Source organism: Capra hircus, unplaced genomic scaffold (genome assembly GCF_001704415.2).
Source record: "Capra hircus breed San Clemente unplaced genomic scaffold, ASM170441v1, whole genome shotgun sequence".
In the NCBI taxonomy this organism is placed as follows: domain Eukaryota; kingdom Metazoa; phylum Chordata; class Mammalia; order Artiodactyla; family Bovidae; genus Capra; species Capra hircus.
This window is the reverse complement of record NW_017189807.1, coordinates 117471-139441: the sequence shown is the minus strand read 5'-3', so window position 1 is coordinate 139441 and position 21971 is coordinate 117471. Positions and strand designations below refer to the sequence as shown.

At 39.5% G+C, this 21971-nt stretch overlaps 1 protein-coding gene across 1 annotated transcript in view; it reads right to left on the bottom strand.

Annotated features, from left to right (window-relative positions):
* LOC108634685 (cilia- and flagella-associated protein 47-like) overlaps positions 1-21971 on the bottom strand; it is a 132425-nt gene that overhangs the window by 97737 nt on the left and 12717 nt on the right. Inside the window, exons 4-8 of the mRNA XM_018044760.1 lie at positions 18656-18794; positions 16261-16489; positions 15658-15818; positions 13352-13473; positions 10908-11143 (exon numbers count right to left, since the gene is read on the bottom strand). Of these exons, the coding sequence (XP_017900249.1) occupies positions 10908-11143; positions 13352-13473; positions 15658-15818; positions 16261-16489; positions 18656-18794 (887 nt within the window). The remainder of the gene's footprint in view (positions 1-10907; positions 11144-13351; positions 13474-15657; positions 15819-16260; positions 16490-18655; positions 18795-21971) is intronic.

Below are 21971 nucleotides of genomic sequence, written 5' to 3'. Positions count from 1 at the left end.
GATAACATTTTCTAACTCCTTCCATGATACCAGTTTCACTCTAATGTAAAAAGGCATTCAAGAAAACTACAGACCAATGTCCTTTATGAATGTATGTGCAAAACTCTACCAAATACTATCAAATTGAATTCAGTAACACACACAAGGAGAAGGTGATGGCACCCCACTCCAGTACTCTTGCCTGGAAAATCCTATGGACGGAGGAGCCTGGTGGGCTACAGTCCATGGGGTCGCAAAGAGTCGGACACAACTGAGCCACTTCCCTTTCACTTTTCACTTTCATGCATTGGAGAAGGAAATGGCAACCCACTCCAGTGTTCTTGCCTGGAGAATCCCAGGGACAGGGGAGCCTGGTGGGCTGCCGTCTATGGGGCTGCACAGAGTCAGACACGACTGAAGTGACTTAGCAGCAGCAGCAGCAACACACACAAAGGATCAATCACCATGTCCAACTATGCACAACTTCTTTGCCATGAAACATCAGATATTTGGTCTTGAGAACAATTTTTTGGATAAGACTTCCAAAGCACAGGCAACAAAACTGAAAAATAGACAAGGCTACATCAAACTAAAAAGCTTTTCCACAGCAAAAGAAGCAGTCCACATAGTGAAGAAACATCCTACAGAATGGGAAAAAAAATACTTGTGAACCATATATGTGATAAAGGGTTAATATGGAGAATATATAAGGAACACTTACAAATCAAAAGCAAACTAATAACCCAGTTAAAAAACGGGCAGAATGATATAGGATGCTTGGGGCTGGTGCACTGGGATGACCCAGAGGGATGGTACAGGGAGGGAGGTGGGAGGGGAGTTCAGGATGGGGAACACATGTACACCTGCGGCAGATTCATGTTGATGTATGGCAAAACCAATACACCATTGTAAAGTAATTATCCTACAATTAAAATAAATAAATTTATATTAAAAAATAAATTTAAAAAAAAGAAAAAGGAAAAAATGGGACCTAGAAAAGAATTTAATATATTACTAGCAAAAATGTGAAAAGATGTATGTTTAGAGCTCTGGTTATATCAAAATGCTGAAAGCCACACAAATATCAAAAGAGATTAAATGAATAAAATATGGAACACTTTATAATGAAAAAAAAAAAAACGGGCAGAACACTTGAATACACATTTCTCCAAAGAAGACATATGAGTGGCAAAAGGTATATGAGAAGGTGCTCAACATCACTAATCATCAGGGAAATGCAAATCAAAACCTCAAAGAACTATTACATCCCACCTGTTGAAATGGTCATTTATAAAAAAAATCAGATAACAAAGGTTGCTGAGGTTATGAAGAAAAAGGAACCATTTTGGAGTTTGCTGTTGGTGGGGATGTAAACTGATAGAGCAATTAGACAGCAATTAGGAAAAATAGTATGAGGACATCTCAAAAAGATTAGAAATAGAACTACCATATGATCCAGGAATCCCCCTTCTAAGCATATATCCAAAGGAAATGATATCCGTATCTCCAAGAAATATCTGCTTTCCCATGTTCATTGCAGCATTATTTGCAATAGCCAAGAATCAAAAACAACCTCAATGTTCATCAATGAATGAATAAAGAAGATGTAGTACACACACAGTGGAATGTCATTCGGCCTTAAAAAAGAAGGAAATACTGCCATTGCTGACAACATGGATGAACTCGAAGGACATTATTCTGAATGAAACAAGCCAGACACAGAAAGACAAATATTACATGAATTTTACATGTGAAATGTATGTGAGTTTAAAATAGTCAAACTCTTGAGAGGACAGAGTAGAAGGGTGGCTGCCTGGGGCCGGCGGCAGTGGGGAGTCGGGGGTGGGCAGTGGTGGAAATAGGGAGATGTTGGTCAAAAGAGTACAAAGTTTCAGTTGCTCAAGATGGGTAAATTCTGGAGATCTAATGTACAGCATGATGACTATAGTGAACAATACTATATTGTTGACTACTATATTGATGACTAAAGGGAACAATACTATACCTGCAGTTTACAAAGAGGGTAAATCTTATATGTTCTCACCATAAAACAAGATTTAAAATTTGAGGTGATGAATATGTTAATTAGATTAACTGTGCTGATCATTTCATAATGTACACATTTATCAGAACAATTGTGCACCTTGCATGTATGCATGCTAAGTCACTCCAGTTGTCTCTGCGACTCTATGGACTGCAGCCCACCAGGCTTCTGCGTCCACGGGGTTTCTGTAGGCAAGAATACCGGAGCAGGTTGCCATGCCCTCTTCCAGCGGAGCTTCCCAACCCATGTGCATCGTATTCCTATTTGTCAATTATACCTCAATAAAGCTGAGGACAAATAACATTGAGCATAAAACTAGGAATGTATGGGGCAATTATAAACTGTATATTTATCACTACATCCCTCAGAGCACCTTGATCTGTATTCAAAGTTTTAAAGTTCCCCCTTTGTTTTATTACACTTTGTTTCTATAGTAAAAACTACATACATAAGACAACTTATCCATATAAAAACTTCCATATGAATGTTTATATCAGCATTCTTCACCCCAGCCAAAAGGTAGAAACAATTCAAATGGCCATCAACTGATGAATGGATAAACAAATGGTAGTATAGCCATACCATGGGATATGATTTGGCCATAAAAAGCAATGGGGTACTGATACTTCAACATTGATGAATCTTGAAGATATTATGCTAAATCAAAGAAACCAGAAACAAGCCTACATACTATATGACTATATTTATATGACATGTCAAGAACAGGAAAAATTTATAGGGATAGATGAGATTAGTGGTTACCAGGGGCTGAGGAATGGGGAGCAGGGGGAGTGACCACTAAAGGACACTGTGTTTCTCTTTGGGGTGATGCGAACATTGTGAAATTACACAGTGCTAATAGTCATGCAATTCTGTGAATACACTAATTACCACTGAATTGTATACTTTAAGTGTGTAAATTTTATGGTATGTGAATGATGCTTCAATAAAGTTGGTATTAAAGGAAAATAATGATTTTACCACACTTCCAAATACTTAGAGGCTAGTTGACCAGTCTGTGGAAGTCATAGTTCTCCAGTGTCCCCTACATTTCTTACATTCATTTTTCATTAATTTGAAACTTATAACTGCTCAAGAAATCTAGAAATGTAGAGGGCTGACCCAGGGATCAAACCCAGGTCTCCCACATTGCAGGCAGACGCTTTAACCTCTGAGCTACCAGGGAAGCCCCAAAAATTATGTTAGGAAATGAACTATCAGCTATGGGATTTTTTGAGTTTGAAAATTTTATATAGCATAGTGAGTTCCCAGGAGTCCCACTCAATGTGAAATTTCTAAATTGGTTTCAGAGATGTTCACAAGTATATATTCATTTTTATGCCCAGAAGATTATATGCTGACCAAAATTTAAGTGGCAAATATACTTCAGGTCTGTCTTGCATTACAGAAATTAAAAACCTATGTGAACAGAAAAAAATTCACATAATATGAAAGGAAAGACCCTTTACTATACCCTCTTTAAATGTTCCTTTCTCAACAGTGATTCATTATCTTTTCACCCACATATTTATCAACTCTCACCCATGTATCTTCTCTAAACACTCAGATATGCCCTCTACACTCAAACTGAATTAACATATTCATATGGCGTCCACTTAAATTGTTGGCCATCCTATATATTTTCTCAACATAACCCCTAGGGACAGCCCATCCCTAATCAACTGTAACTAATTTTATTCCTACCATAAATTAAAAGCCTTCCCAGGTGGCTGTGCTTTGCTGGAACAGCTGTGAGGAGATACCCCACGCACAAGGGCAAAGGAGAAGCCCCAGCAAGATGGAAGGAGGGGTGAATTTGCATTTGGAATCAAACCCCATTCCTGCCAGAGACACTCAGAGGGCTCAAAACAAACCTTGTGTGCACCAGGACCCAGGGACCCCACAGAGACTGAGACAGAACTGTGTCTGAGCATCTCCTGTAGAAGTACGGGTCAGCAGTAGACTGCCACAGGGGCAGGAGCTCTGGGTGCAGCGGACTTGGGTATGGCATAAGCCTTCTTCAAGGAGGCTGCCATTAACCCCACCATAGAGCTACCAGAACTTACACAGGACTGGGAAATAAACTGGGAGGGCACAAAGAGAACCTTATGTGCAGCAGGACCCAGGGAAAGGACCAGTGACCCCAAAAGAGACTGACCTAGACTTGCCTGTGAGTGTCCAGGAGTCTCTAGTGCAGGCATGGGTTGGCAGTGGCCTGCTGCAGGGATGGGGGCACTGAGTGTAGCAGTGCGTGCAGGGGACCTTTTGAAGGAGGTCACCGTTATCTTCATTACCTCCCACCATAGTTTGAAACTGAAACTGAAACTGAAGTCGCTCAGTCATATCCGACCTTTTGTGACCCCGTGGACTGTAGCCCACCAGGCTTCTCCGTCCATGGGATTCTCCAGGCAAGAACACTGGAGTGAGTTGCCATTTCCTTCTCCAGAGGATCTTCCCAACCCAGGGATCGAACCCAGGTCTCCCACATTGCGGGCAGACCCAGGGATCGAACCCAGGTCTTCCCCCAGGTAAATAGCAGGGAGGAAACACAGTTCCACCCATCAACAGAAAATTGGATTAAAAATTTACTGAGCATGGCCCCGCCCATCAGAACAAGACTCAGTTTCCACCTCAGTCAGTCTCTCCCATTAGGAAGCTTCCATAAGCCTCTTATCCTTCTCCATCAGAGCGCAGATAGACTGAAAACCACAATCACAGAAAACTAACCAATATAATCACATGGACCACAGCCTTGTCTAACTCAATGAAACTATGAGCCATGCCATGTAGGGCCACCCAAGATGGACGAATCATGGTAGAAAGTTCTGAAAAAATGTGGTCCACTGAAGAAGAGAATGGCAAACCACTTCAGTATTCTTCCCTTGAGAACTCCATGAGCAGTATGAAAATGCAAAAAGATAGGACACTGATAGATGAACTCCCCAGGTTGCTAGGTACCCAATATGCTACTGGATATCAGTGGAGAAATAACTCCAGAAAGAATAAAGCTGCTGCTGCTGTTAAATCGCTTCAGTTGTGTCCGACTCTGTGCGACCCCATAGACAACAGCCCACCAGGCTCCACTGTCCATGGGATTTTCCAGGCAAGAGTACTAGAGTGGGGTGCCATTGCCTTCTCTGAGAAAGAATGAAGAAACCAAGCCAAAGCAAACAACACCAGTTGTGGATGTGACTGGTGATGGAAGCAAGGTCCGAAGCTGTAAAGAGCAATATTGCATAGGAACCTGGAATGTCAGGTCCATGAATCAAAGCAAATTGAAAGTGGTCAAACAGGAGATGGCAACAGTGAACGTCAACATTTTAGGAATCAGTGAACTAAAATGGACTGGAATGGGTGAATTTAACTCAGATGACCATTATATCTACTACTATGTGCAAGAATCCCTTAGAAGAAATGGAGTAGCCATCATAGTAAACAAGAGTCTGAACTCAGCACTTGGATGCAATCCCAAAAATGACATAATGATCTCTGTTGGTCTCCAAGGCAAACCATTCAATGTCAAGGTAATCCAAGTCTATACCCCAACCACTAATGCTGAAAAAGCTGAAGTTGAATGGTTCTACGAAGACCAACAAGACCTTCTAGAACTAACACCCCAAAAAGATGTCCTTTTCATTGTAGGGGACTGGAATGCAAAAGTAGGAAGTCAAGAAACATCTGGAGTAACAGGCAAATTTGGCCTTGGAGTACAGAATGAAGCAGGGCAAAGGCTAATAGAGTTTTGCCAAGAGAATGCACTGGTCATAGCAAACACTCTCTTCCAACAACACAAGAGAAGACTCTACACATGGACATCACCAGATGGTCAACACCAAAATCAGACCGATTATATTCTTTGCAGCCAAAGGTGGAGAAGCTCTATACAGTCAGCAAAGAGAAGACCAGGAGCAGACTGTGGCTTAGATCATGAACTCCTTATTACCAAATTCAGACTTAAATTGAAGAAACTAGGGAAAACCACTAGACCATTCAGGTATGACCTAATTCAAATCCCTTATGATTATACAGTAGAAGTCAGAAATCAGGAGACATGGATCAAGACCATCCCAAGAAAAAGAAATGCAAAAAAGAAAAATGGCTGTCTGAGGAGGCCTTACAAATAGCTGTGAAAAGATGAGAAGCCAAAAGCAAAGGAGAAAAGACAAGATATACCCATTTGAATGCAGAGTTCCAAAGAATAGCAAGGAGAGATAAGAAAGCCTTCCTCAGTGATCAATGCAAAGAAATAGAGGAAAACAATAGAATGGGAAAGACTAGAGATCTCTTCAAGAAAATTAGAGATACCAAGGAAACATTTCATGCAAAGATGGTCTCAATAACAGACACAAATGGTATGGACCTAAAAGAACCAGAAGATATTAAGAAGAGGTGGCAAGAATACAGAGTAACTATCCAAAAAAGATCTTCATAAGCCAGATAAGCACAGTGGCGTAATCATTCACCTAGAGCCAGATATCCTGGAATGAGAAGACAAGTGGGCCTTAGGAAGTATCACTATGAACAAAGCTAGTGGAGATGATGGAATTCCAGTTGAGCTATTTCAAATCCTGAAAGATGATGCTATGAAAGTGCTGCACTCAATATGCCAGCAAATTTGGAAAATGTAGCAATGGCCACAGGACTGAAAAAGGTCAGTTTTCATTCCAATTCCAAAGAAAGGAAATGCCAAAGAATGCTCAAACTACTGTACAACTGCACTCATCTCACACGTTAGTAAAGTAATGCTCAAAATTCTCCAAGCCAGGCTTCAGCAATATGTGAACTGTGAATTTCCAGATGTTTAAGCTGGTTTTAGAAATGGCAGAGGAACCAGAGATCAAATTGCCAACATCTGTTGGATCATCAAAAAAGCAAGAGAGTTCCAGAAAATCACCTATTTCTGCTTTATTGACTATGCCAAAGCCCTGGACTGTGTGGATCACCACAAACTGTGGGAAATTCTTCAAGAGATGGGAATACCAGACCACCTGACCTGCCTCTTGAGAAATATGTATGCAGGTCAGGAAGCAACAGTTTAGAACTGGACATGGAACAACAGACTGGTCCAAATAGGAAAAGGAGTATGTCAAGGCTATATATTGTCACCCTCCTTATTTAACTTATATGCAGAGTACATCATGAGAAATGCTTGGCTAGATGAAGCACAAGCTGGAATCAAGATTGCTGGGAGAGATATCAACATAACCTCAGATATGCAGATGACACCACCCTTATGGCAGAAAGTGAAGAACTAAAGATCCTCTTGATGAAAGTCAAAGAGGAGAGTAAAAAAGTTGGCTTACAGCTCAACATTCAGAAAACTAAGATCATGGCATCCGGTCCCATCACTTCATGGCAAATCGATGGGGAAACAGCGGAAACAGTGGCAGCCATTTTAAGGGGGGGGGGCTCCAAAATCACTGCAGATGGTAACTGTAGCCATGAAATTAAAAGACATTTACTCCTTGGAAGTAAAGTGATGACCAAACTACACAGCATATTCAAAAGCAAAGACATTACTTTGCCAACTAAGGTCCGTCTAGTCAAGGCTATGGTTTTTCCAGTAGTCATGTATAGATGTGAGAGCTGGACTATAAAGCATACTGAGTGTGGAAAAATTGATGTTTTTGAACTGTGGTATTGGAGAAGACTCTTGAGAGTCCCTTGTACTGCAAGGGGATCCAACCAGTCACTCCTAAAGGAAATCAATCCTGAATATTCATTAGAAGGGATGATGTTGAAGCTGAAACTCCAATACTTTGGCCACCTGATGCAAAGAGCTAACTCATTTGAAAAGACCCTGATGCTGTGAAAGATTGAGGGCAGGAGGAGAAGCGGATGGCAGAGGATGAGATGGTTGGATGGCATCACCGACTTGATGGACATGAGTTTGAGAAAACTCCAGGTGTTGGTGATGGACAGAGAAGCCTGGCGTCCTGCAGTCCTTGAGGTTGCAGAGAGTCAGACACTACTGAAGCGACTTACACACACACACATACACACAAATTTAAATATAGCCAATTACTACCATTTCCCTCTATATATTTCATGCTGTAATATTTCTCTTGTTTCCTGGGTACTTGGCCCATTTGTAAGGTAATGCTAATCAAAATTGAATTTGGATGCCATGATAAGCTCTGAAACATCTTATTTCAACTAGCAAAAGTAAAGTATCAAAAGGATGTAGGATATATCCTTCCACATTATATATTCACCAGAGCCTTTATTTTCTTTGGGCTATTATTTTCTATCTTTTCTAAAACACTGCTATTTTTAAATCTTTTACTCATTTTGTTCCTCTCACTACAGTCTTTCTCAACTTCCATCTCCATTCTCTCTTCCTCGTGTAAAGCACTTCTGTAGGAAAGTGATAATTGGTCTTTCAGCTTCAAACTCTTTAACACTTGGAGCTGGCTGCTAAGAGAAATTGACCAGATTCCTGTGATCCTTGTCAATTTCTCTGATCCGAGAAAATCAGCTATGTTTTGAAAGATATGCAGGTTACTGGAGAAAATGAATTATGCTGGTAAGGTCAAGAGACAGACTAAAGGAAGTCTATGTGCTGTGCTGTGCTTAGTCTAAGAAGCCATTAAAAAGAAAATGTTTAAAAAAAAAGGAAAGAAAATGTTTTGCATAAGGTGGTTAGCATGTGTTATTCTCTGAAGACTAATTAGCTCTATTGAAAATGGGGGGAGGGAGTGTCATTCTAATGAAGCAGGAAGAGTTACACATATGAACTGCATGCATTTAAACATGTATACAATAGCTCTTGATTGCCACTGGGAGAAAGCTTCCATCAATAACTTTATGAACCATACCACTATGCATCGGAGGAAAGATGATAAGGTAAGAACCCGAGGTGAAACAAACCACTCCTGTCTAATGGTGTTTAGAACAAGACTTAGCAAACTTTTTCTGTTAATTACCAGACAGTAACTATTTAGGCTTTATGAACCATACAACTCACAACCATTTAATTTGCCCTTGTAGCATGAAAGAAGCTATAGACAATAGGCAACAAATAAGAGCAGCTACATTCCAATAACAGTTTACTTAAAACAAAACAAACAAAAAAACAAGTGGCAGAGGATCTGGGAAAAGAACTGTCTGAGTAGTGAGAAAAAGCAAACCCGACATTCACATGCTGTCCTTAGCGCTCACAGGTACGTCTTGGCGTTCAACTTCTGTGCTCTGCACCGATACCTCTACAAGGCCTCCGCCAATTAAGCATTTTGTTTTCAATTTTAAAATTCAACTCAACCTTCATGGTCTGGTTAATATGTTGCCATCTTGGCAGACCTTTCTATCTGGCTGGAGGTTCTGTATCACCTTGTTACAGATCTGTTTGAAGACATTTGGCATTCTTCTTGAACCCTACCTGTTTGTGTGTATGTCTTAAGCTTCCGTAATGCATTAAAAAATTTCTTACCCAGCAGAGCGTTGGAGGGAAGAAGGCGGCATCCCAGGTTCAATCCCCCGGGCTGTTCCAAGCCAGGCACTGAGCAGTGCGGGCTGGGTCCGCGCCGGGCTCCCGCTGCTACCGTGCGACCCTGTGGGTCCGCTCATCGCCCGGGGCTCGTGGCCAGAGCTGGGGCGCATCTACTGCCCACGCAGCCGCAGCCAGCTGGACCCAAGCCGCCGACGTCAGGGAGCAGCCCCGATACACCGCCCACCTGGATGGGCCGCAGGTGGCGACCTGGCATCGGTGGCCGGATGCGTCCCTGCCGTGCCACCGGGAGGTGCTGTACGACTCAATCCTGAACTACCAGCACCAGTGCCAAGCCTTCTCCCTGCACTCAGCTGATGACTGCGAGCCTCCTGACACCAGCCTCGACCCCCCACCCCTCACTGTGCCCCCGATGCACGTGCCCATGACTGGCAGTTGCAGGGCACTTTCCACACCAGCCTCTTAAGAGCTGACCTGGGAGGATGCATCCCTCAGCAAGTCCTCAGACTAGTGCCTGCTTTCCCCCTACCACCTCGCCTCACAGGAGTGCATAGACCTGGGCCTCTTGGTGGCAAAACTGCTGCCACCACCTCTCTCTTGGCACTGGGGCCGGAAACCAGGCTGCAGCCTCTGCACATGGCACTAGACTTCCACTTCCCCCACATGTGTGCACCCAAGCTTGGCCAACCATCCTCAGCTCTTGGGATGGGGAAGAGGGCCTGGTTCCCATCGCCGTTTCACCATTTGCTGCTATCAGCAGCTGCTGGCTCAGAGGCTTCCCGCCTCTGGTCCCTGGGTTCCACTGCCCTAGACACGGGTTCCAGGACCATCCCTGGATCCACCCTCGTGAGAGAGGGTCAAAGCTCCGTGCTGGATATTTAAGTTTAGGGGTCAACATCCTGGGCACATAAATAAATACTCTCTCAGGAAAAAAAAAAAATCCATAGAAGTAGTAACTATGTTTTGCGCTTCTTTGCTTTCTCTACAGCGTTGTTTTTTTTTTTTTTTTTTTTTGGCACATGAAAGGCACATAAGAAATAATTACGAATATTGTACAGGTACCGATACAAACCGATACAGGCTTCTCTGGTGGCTCAGACGGTAAAGCGTCTGCCTGCAATGCGGGAGACCTGGGTTCGATCCCTGGGTTGGGAAGATCCCCTGGAGAAGGAAATGGCAATCCACTCCTGCACTTGCCTGGAAAATCCCACGGATGGAGGAGCCTGATAGGCTACAGTCCATGGGGTCACAAAGAGTTGGACACGACTGAGTGACTTCACTTTCACTTTCACTGATACAAAAGTATTCATAACTAGGCCCCAAAAGAGATTAAATTTCTAAACACTGGTACAACAAATGTAGGTTTAATAATCTGCCTGGCTTTTTAGTCAACCTTAAACTATTTAAAGCATATGAAACATAGAATGATAATCTTACCTGCATACATCCTTCATCAATCTTGCCCTTTTGAGGATCAATTTTAAAATGTGCAATTTTTTTAAAGTGGTACATCAGAGGAAGGGATTTGGATCGATTTTGCATAACACAATGAATCTCTGAATGTCCACCCATGAAACAAGGTGCAAAATTAAGAATCCTTCCAGGATCAAACTGTAGTAAGACTGGAAGTCCTGAGCCTGTCAGGGCTAATTCCACTTTGTGAAATGAGTCACCTGTAAAAGCAATAATAGTTTGTTAATATTAAAAGTGTTTTGGGAACCCAGAATATATTTGCTCAGTCCAAACAGTGTCATCTGAAAGACTTGATGAGATATGGGTATCTAATTCAATCTTTCATTCAACAAAGTTACTGAATGCCTTCTCAGTGTTGGTATTTTTCTTAACCTTGGGAGTACAGTAGTGAATAAAACAGGTGATGTCCTTGCTCTCATGGATTTTACATTCTAGTGAAGTGACACTGACAATAAAATAAATAGGTAAAGTAAGGTGAGACAGAGTACAATGTCTTGGAGCTGCTCATTTATATGGGGAACTCCAAAAACAATTGATAGGGAGACATGAGCAAAGATATAAAGGACCCTGGAAGAAAATCATAGGGAAAAAAAAATTTTTAAGTGTATTCTAAATATAGAAAACAGCAAATACAAAGACTCTAACATAGGAATGACTTGGCATGCTCAAAAAAAAAAGGCAGGGGGACCCTCAGGAATGAAGTATGGCTGCAGAAGAGTAGTAGAAGAATGGTAAGAAAAGATCCGACATAAGATATACTTTTGACAGTAGAGATAACAAAATTTGCGGACTGATTGCAGTAGAATTGGAGGTTGAGCACAATAAATGATGATGCTAAGGTTTTTGACATAAGCAACTGAAGTGATGGAATGAAATGGAATGAAGTGATGGAAGAAATGAAGTCATTTCTTGAAGCAGGAAAGACTTCAGGAGGGACAGGCTATGGGGAACCAATAGTTCTTTTTGGACATGTTAATTTTGAGACATCTGGTAGAAATCCAAGTGGAAATGTCTTATTAGGTCACTTATTGTATTTGTCAGCTTAGAGTGAAGATGAAGAAGGAAGGACTGGGGTTTTCAGGGAAGAAGAGAAGCTGGGTGAATACTAATCTCAGATCAGGAGAAAGTGAAGGAGTGGAGGAATGTAGTAGTAATGGCAAATACCAGGACTCAGTTGGGATTAATGGTTTTGTGCTTTTCACTGGCCCAATTAGCTTCTGAGGTGCAGCCCTGGAGTAGGCTGAGAGTTGAATTGAATCAGATTAGAGGTTTTCCACTCAGCCACAGTGGGAGTTGAGCCAAGAGGTTTACATACACTTGGGAGAAAGTGATTAAAATTATGAACAATGGAATATAAGCTGAGCAACAATGTAAATATGAAGTTTTGGAGATACAGTACTAGAAAAGAAGGTAGTCACTATGAAATGAGGGCTCTGATTGAGTGAAAGAATAGTTTTGCAGAGAAAGTATTACAACTAGAATCCCCAAAATAGGGTTTATATTTCTTCACTCATGCTCTTACTAGCCAATCCAAGATTCTAAGGCAAACCTAGCATCTCTATCTCTAGCCATTAAAAACTAGATTAACTTGAAAGTCTAGAATAAATGTTCTGTCTATGATCAGCAGACAGAGCTCAGTATCACCAACTATGGCATAAATAGTAACAGAGCAATCAATTTCTGTCCTAGGAACACTGTTCAACTCTGCTCAATGACAGCACTCATACCAACATGCAAGTCTTCTAGACTCTTATCTTGCCATGGTCATCTTTCTGGATTTCATCTCTCATCTGCCTATATTTTTATTTTCTCTTTGATCTTTCTTGCTAAACTGAACTTCAGCTCCATTTTCCTCACTGCAATTCATCCAACATTACCTGAAATGTACAGAGTCCACTGCATTTTTATATGTGACCTACGAAGCACATGCACTTATGCATATTCTATAACAAGATACTGCATCCTATCTTTTGATACTAGAACTTTAGGTCTTATTCTTTGACTGTTACTTTATGTAGATTCTAAGAGAGCTAAAGGTCTGGTAAAGATGAAATAGATCATTTATTCCCATATTAATCTCTAAGAGAAAATCTAGGCTTACGAAGAAAAGAAACAAGGTTGCTTTGTTTTTATTTTATTTAACTCTACATCACCATGTTTATCTACTGTCCTCTTAAAATAACTAAGTCATTTAACTTTTAAATTGGAAAATTATTATATAAATGATTCTGAGGATGACTTTTATCAATGTTCCACAGAAGACATGTTAAGGTCTCTCAAATGTTTGCATTTTCATTCTAATCAATAATCATACATTTCATTAAATTGCCTCTACATATATTGCTGTCTAAACTTTCAAAGAATTTAAACAGCTATATATTTGATGATAATGTTCATTTCACACTTACTTTTGATGATTTGATTATCATCTCTCAAAAACCCATCTTTACTTCCTACAGACTCAAATCTCAAATAAACAGCATAGTCTTGCCTATGTGAAGGATCATTCTTTTGACCATCAATGATTAGCCTGTGAAAAAATTACAATCAATTATGTCTAAAGCAAAGATGACACATTTTATTAATCTCTCAAAAGGGAATATCAACCCAATACCTAAATCTACACAGATGGAATTCAGCAATAAAAAGATAACTGTGATCCATTTCCCAAAATTACCACACAAGATACTAAAACTTGCAAAAGAAGGCCACACTCATATATGTGAAGTCAAAAAAGATTGAGTTCATAATGATATTTGCAAGATAAGTGGGATTCAAATATACTAAGTTGTCAAACTCTTGCCTCCAATGTCACTTTCTGTGTAAAGGATTTTCTTTCCAGGCAAACTTCATTGCTAACTAAGGTCTCTGTTCAAGTCTCTATAGTGGTTCCTCCTACCCCCAGGTGTAACTGCAAATCTCTGGTACATATCTGTGTCCTCCCATGAACTAAGCATATATTTCTAACCACATTCTTGTTAGAGGAGAAAAGGCAATTTGGAGAATAGGAATTGGTAACAGCCAAATATTGGCAGAGGAGAAAAGCAAAGGAAAGATGAGAAGAAAGGAAATAGGACCAAAGACACAGATGGGTTATATCACAGGCTTATGCCCTGACAAACTTTACTTGCCTTACCTGCTGCTTCTGCTGCTGCTAAGTCACTTCAGTCATGTCCGACTCTGTGCAACCCCATAGATGGCAGCCCATCAGGCTCCCCCGTCCCTGGGATTCTCCAGGCAAGACCACTGGAGTGGGATGCCATTTCCTTCTCCAATGCATGAAAGTGAAAAGTGAAAGTGAAGTCGCTCAGTCATGTTGAACTCTTCGTGACCCCATGGACTGCAGCCTACCAGGCTCCTCCATCCATGGCATTTTCCAGGCAAGAGTACTGGAGTGGGGTGCCATTGCCTTCTCCATTGCCTTACCTAGAGCTCAGCTTTTTAGCACTGGATACACAAATATATACACAAAAGGTTGATGTGAAATATTACATAGGAATTCAAGCAGCATATCGAGAATACCTTTAAGACTACAAATCATATTTATTTCTGAGTTTATGCTAGACTCTCAAATAAAATGAACATATTGCCGTGAAAAGAACATTTAGAATTTCAAAGATCGTGTATTAAACAGAATCTCACAGACTCACCAAAGAAATTTCCTGCATGAAGGGATGATTAATAAGGCAATTATAGATTGTACAAATAGAACAATTACTTGATTTATTACCCTCCTTAAATTAAACCACAACTCAGTCTTCATCAGACAATTGGTATCACCAAGTGACCCAGCTGCCACAGAGAGAAATACATTAAACATTGCCTTCTTACAAAGGTCAACATACTGACAACTGGATCAGTTATTATCATACATTACAACCTCTCAAGTGTACCTGAAATTGCTACTGTATATTTAAAACAGTATTGCCAATTATATTTTCAAACTAAATAACCAAACCAAGCACAGGGAAAACTACACATTGGCAAAAGTCCTAAATTTTGTATGAATTTCTGCAACCAAGCGTGGTTGATCCCAGCAGTACTAAAGGCTTAATATTTCTGATATTCAGTCTAAGTATTTGGCCCTGGCAGGAGCACTGCGTCCTCTTTGAAGGCATCTACAACAAATTCCATGCTCCTAGCCACTGCGTGACTATTTCTGGAAGGACAATAAGGTCTTGGTCGAACAGACTGGTCTGTGGCCACAATTCAAAGCAACCCCAAACTTTCACCATCTCATTTCCACAAGGTCTGGAGAGATTTTTAATTTAAAATAAAGTGTTTACTTTGGCCACCTCATGCGAAGAGTTGACTCATTGAAAAAGACCCTGATGCTGGGAGGGATTGGGGGCAGGAGGAGAAGGGGACGACAGAGGATGAGATGGCTGGATGGCATCACTGACTCGATGGACGTGAATCTGGGTGAACTCCGGGAGTTGGTGATGGACAGGGAGGCCTGGCGTGCTGCAATTCATGGGGTTGCAAAGAGTCAGACACAACTGAGAGACTGAACTGAACTGAACTGAAAGTCTTTACAAACATTTTTAAATATTGGAAATAATGTTAACTGTGTTAGAAATATTTAGAACCATAATAAGAAAAATCCAATTTGTGCCTTCTGCCAAGTTTTACTATTAAAATAAATCTGATGAATGTACCATTAATATACTTTCCATTAATCAATAACACCATAATGAAATTAATTTTTGCTTACTTTGGGCTGAAACAAAATGTAATTAAACTCTTTTGATAAGGTAGTAACCTCCCTTCATTAGGAACACAGGAGATAATTGTGGTAATATCTATGCTCTTTATTTTCCTTAAGTAGGTGAGATTATTTAAAGCAACATCTGTTCTTTGTTTAATATTTGTACCCTGTAATATAAAATCAGAAATAAAAGAGTATTAAGGCAAATATACAAAAAGTATTTTAAAATGTGGTCATAAAATAATTATTGAAATTCCAGAGGCTAGATACAGAGAAAATATATGTCTCTAAATTAACATACATAAATTTGATCAAGGCACCTCATAAAACTTAAAGAACTATTGAAAAATTGATGAGAACATACACCCCCACAATTAGCCACTAAGATATATTAATACCCATCAGTTTATTTCAGATATAGATTACTTCAAGGTCAGCTTGATTTACTAAACTTTTTGAGGTCACCCTTGGAAACACGTGAAATGAAATCATATCTTCACGTTAAAACATTTTTAGAGTAATTAAACAGCTTGTTGGTTATTAGCAAGTTCAAAACATTCTGTTTCAAAACATAATACCTGATCTTCCTCCATCCCATTATTTACTTACCAATTCTTCTCCAATGGAATCATCTTGCATTATGGCTACCCAGTTTACAGGTTCTGGGCTATTATTGTACAGAAGTGCACGTTCAATCTTTGACGTTCCAAAGAAAACAGAACCAAAGCTTATGCATTCCAACTTTTTATCATTATTTATGTTTAACAATTCAATAATCTGCTCAACCACATGAGCTCTGATATTCAAGAATATGTCTGGACGATCTTGCAAACTCACTCTACAAGATAATGAATAATACGTATATATTTTAACTAGAATTCTATACACTTTCTCCTAAATGTTTATATAAACAGAAATTTTATAAAATCACATTATAATTAAAATTCGAAGACCTAAGAGAAGTTCCTTTCATATGTGTGACAGAGACTGTCATCTCCTTCTGTCTGAACCTGCAGAGTAGAATGGCATATGTGCAACCTAATTTATTGTCTCCAGGAAACAACAAAGATGGAAAATAACTGCGTGAATTGACCTAAAAAAAATTTATGGATATTTCCATTTCTCCAATTATTCTGTAAATACTAGAGTTAGATAGGAAGATTTATATGGCCACCTCTAGTCCTAGAATTCTGAGATTCTTTTCTAATCATCCCATTTCCACAAGGCCACTCACCAACTTCATCTTTATCCTAATAACCCAATTCTCTATGAAGCAAAGTATCTTGGCAAAACTCCACTTATTTGCTGAAATGAATATCTCCCCTCATAAAACTTCATTTTTCAGACTAATCTGAATTTACTGTTGAAACTTCCTTTACCTTACATTTATCCCTCTCTGACATAAATGCAATCCTTTTGAATCTTGCCCCATCAGATAGCACAAATCAATGACCAAACCACAACCATCACCAAAGTCCTTAACTTACACTCTATCTCTGTCACATTGGGCATGGTTAATATCATCTCTTTACACATCTCCCCTCACTTAGCTTTCTTGACACCATACTTCATGGTTTTCCTTCAACTTATTTACACTCTACCTTTTTATTCTCCTAAGACTTGGGTATTTTGTAAATTCCATGAATAATGCTGTTTCTCTCCTATTCTTTTATACTCTACTCTCTTTCTCAAAGTTATTTTTAACACTTCATGCTTCATCTACAACTTATGAACTGACAACTCTCAAAGCAATATACCTAAACCAAACTTTTTTATGGGACTCAATATAAATAAATCTAATAGGCTCCAAAGGATTCTGCAAAGCAAATCAATTCCAACATTACAACTGGAATCAAGATCTTCTACCACAGACCTGAACTTCCTCTTACTTTATCTTTCTATAACCAGTTACTAAATATAGTCAAATCTACCTCCGTAACATACCTCCATTCTGCACACTTCTCTCCATATTCCCAATCTGTACCTTAGCTGAGGCCTTCATTATTTCTCTTCTGCCTTACTATTATAGTTGCTAGTCAGACTATCCACTCCACATCTGTGCTCCTTGATTTTGTACACTGCTATTAATGTGAGCTTTCTAAAATGAAAACTAATTAAGGCACCCCATCCTAAAACTTTCCTGAGATTCCACGGCCTTTACAATAAAACCTAAGTTTGTATCAGGGCTCACAACTATTTCTCAAACATTTTTTTTTGAACTGTAGCCTTCAGTGAGAAATGCATTTTACACTGCAATGCAAAATACACACACACACACAGACACACAAACACATGAAACAAATTTTACAAAATTACATTTGAACTTAGTATGTGAGATGCATTCCGATGTTTTCTATTTCATTGTTTTAATACTAGTGGTGACTCATTATACTGACTGCATATCCTGCTAATGAACTGAGAAGTATAGCAAAAAAAAAAAAGCTTTCCTATAAGGTCCTTAACTGGACCCTGCACCATTCTGTTTTTCTGGTTTCATCACTCCTCACCTCCATCTCTTTGCCTCAGATCTCAAGATGTGTAACACTGTCTATTAACCTCTAGGAAGTCATCTTCTACTTGCTCTGCCTGAAATCATTCCTCTAATCTACTCCCATCACCAACATCCACCTCTCCTACACACACACACACAAACACACACACACACTCAGCCCAAATCACACCACTGCTCTTTGCTGGCCAATTTCTACTCAACAACAGGTGTTTCGTTCAACTACTATCTCCTTAGTGGAGCTCTTTCTTCATCCATTCCCTCACGCCCACAAAATTCAAACTGAGCTCCTACTAGGTGTACCCATATGCCATTCTCCAGTTCTTCACATTTTTTCAGTCTCCAGTACTTGGCAAACAGCAGATACTCAATGAATGAATGCTGACTCAAAGAACAAAGAAGCTAACATACATTCAAAGACAACAGGCATATATGAAAAGAGAAACAGGAAACTATCAAGCACTACTAGAATTGAGAACCATAGTATACACTCACTTTGCCAATTCATTTACAACCATGGGCTGGTCTGCACAGAAATCCACTTTAATAACCACTGATGACTTGGGCTGCACAACACCACTGGCTGGAAAAATGACAATGGGTAGTTGGCCCTGGTATTCTATTTTAAAGATACCTAAGGAGAATGAGAGCAGATGGTTTACATTTGCATCCTTTTAATGTTAACATTCATTCACTTAGTAGGGGACAGACACACATTACAGAGTATGTGGTCTACTGTGGACCAAGAATCACACCTTTGATTGTAAGTCCAGTCTCTAGGGTCATCCAATAAATTTGAGCCTAGTGTTAAGACTCAACCCTCACCAACAGCTAAAATATACTGTCTGCTTACTTTGCTCAGACACTCATGCTAAGAGCTATGCATATATTATTCTACTTAGTCCTCAAAATGAAATCTATGATACAGGCTCAAGCATTACCTCCATTTTATAAATAAGGAAATAGATACTTAGATAGGTCAAGTTACTTGTCCAAAAATACACAATTATTATGATAGATTAGATGATCAACTCCAATTCTTCAATCTTCTCTGCATGCTTACTGTTACACTCCCATGGATTAAGTATGTTTTCCTACCCCTTGACTGGGCCTGATCATGTGATTCACTTTGGCCAATAGCATGGAGCTAGAAGTGACATGTCAGCTCCAACCCCAAATGTTCTCCTACTCTCCTACCACTGAAAGTGTTTCTTTTGAGAAACTGCTGTCCCTTTGGCCTATGCCCATAAAGAGCAAATGTGGAGCACAGAGAGCCACCCAACTGACTCACAGACCTGCAATGAGTAACAGATCAGCCTGGCTGCCTCAACCTGAAGCAGAGTCACCCAGTTTAGTCAAGTTCCTGCTAATCTGCATAAAAGCATTAGTCCAACTGTTTGCAACCCCATGGCGTGTAGACTGCCAGGGTCTTCTGTCCATGGAGTTCTCCAGGCAAGAATATTGCTTTTTTAAGCTACAGAATTATGGTATGGCTCCTTCCACGTCAATAGTTGACTACTACAGCTAATAACTAATAGAGCTGGGATTTTCACCTGGATGTTTCTGACCACAGGGCTTATACTTATAGCCACCACTACTACTCATTATTTTTTCTGTCATTATGTAGTTAATGTAGTTCATAGAGGAAAAGGGTGAAAGGAATGAATTTCTAGAATAAAAAAGCATATGAGAAGAAGGGCATAAATATTTTTTATTCTAAAAGCAGAAATGGTCCATAGTTTATGGCAATGTCTGGTGCCTATATTAGAGCATGCAGTCTATATCAGATACTATCTCCTTTTCATCTCTGTAGTCCTGGCACCCCACACAGTGCCTAGCACCAAGCAGTGGTCAAAATGTCCAGCAGATGGGAAGCAGCCAGTCATGAGTGTCTTTGATATCACTATACAATATTAACACAAATAAGCATGCTGCCCACATAAACAACTTTGAAGATTCCTAACTTACCAGTTTTAAATCACATTTGATGACATTTTCCAAAATTATTCATTTAACTTAGGAGAATGAAAATATTAACATAATAAAAATATTGAAAATGTAAAAAGATAATAAAACTTTAAGTCCAGAAATGACCTGATGAAAAAAGGTAAACAAACTCACAGTAACAAAATGTGTTAATCCAATCATTTTTAGAGACATGGTAAGGACATAAATATTTATTTTTTCTGTCATAAAGCAAAAATCTGTAAAATTAAATCCACTACAAATAAACAAGTATCATTGACTCAGTTCTCCAAGAAAATAAAACTATATGAGTTCAGTTAAGGCTGAGTCTAAAGTCAACGGTCCAAAAGCTTATCCAGGAACAGCCCTTACCAAAGAACATTGTTGAATATTTTAAATATATTAAAATAGTGAGTACACAAACATTACTGTGTCTTATGTAACTTTAATGCCATCAGTAATAATGAAATATTTGACTGTTTTATTTTTTAATGTTAACAGCAGGAGCAAGGACATCATCCTAGGAGAAGGGTGTCATTGAAGGAAAGATGTTACAGATAGAATTTTTGTCACCAAATTTTCATTTTTTTAAAGATATGAAATTGGTCAGTGTGTGGAGAATGAACTACAAGCAGATAAGAAGAGACTCCAGAGAGGTAATTTAGGTTGATATAACTATAAGGCAAAAAAAGATGATGACTTGTTGTAAGAAAAAAAAAGTGACAATGGGACAAAGAAAAATAAGATTACTGACATAAGGATGTGGATAGACATGATTTAATAATTGACCCAGTAAGGGGGTAGAGGGTGAAAAGGAGGAAGGTGTCAAGGATTTTGCCAAATGTTTGACTTGGCCATCTATATGGTGGTGACATTCAATGAAAAATAGAAAAGGAGAACTTTGGGGGAGAATTTGAGTAGTTTAGTTTTCGACGTGTTAAGTCTGAAAAACCTGAAATAAACACAAAGTCTTGTATAGATGTCAGTTAAGTAACAGGAATGGAAGCGATTGCCCAGGGAGAGCAGAGTGGCTGAGAAAACGTGAAGGTTCATGACAAATGCTAAGGAACACTCACTTCTAACGTACTGAGAAAAGGAGCAGCGGTCCACAAGAGAATTAAAGAAGATAGAGAAAAAGAATAATTCTAACATCAACTGTATTTATTGAACATTTAGTATACATCAGAGAGTGTGTTAAGCATTTTATTAATCATCATCACAATTATACAAGGAAGGTATTATGTTTATCCCTAATGTATAAGTGAGGTAATGAATATTCGGGAAGTATAAATTATTTGACCAGGACCTCCCAGCCAGTTAATACTGTAACCAAGATTTGGACTCTGGAAGACCTCACTCAGGGTCAAATCAATTAAATGAATGCTCACTGAATGCCTAGTATATGCCCAATGCTGTGTCACACATGAAAAGTATGTTGAGATTTCATGGCATTGATTTCCAAGAAAACAGACAAAAAATACACTGAGAATAAGCAGTGCGTGCTTCTCTGGGTAAGAGAGGATTCTTAGGACCACTTCTGGGTCTGATCCAGTTTGGCAAATTTCCTGCTTTAGAGATGATGCTAGGCTTTTCTAGACAGTGATGTAGAGAGAGGATGCTGATGATCAGGGGAAGAGAGGCAGTGGGCATTAAGAGCAAGAGAAAGGTCATATATTCGGGGTAAAATAAACCTAAAGGAGTCCTAAGGTAGCCGTTGAAATCCAGGAACGGTATAAAGATCACTCTATGGACTTTTAAGACTATTCCACATAATAACATGGTAGTAGAAAAAGTACCCAAAGATTCAAGAGAAGAAGAAGGAAATGTTTGCAATTCAAAAAATGCT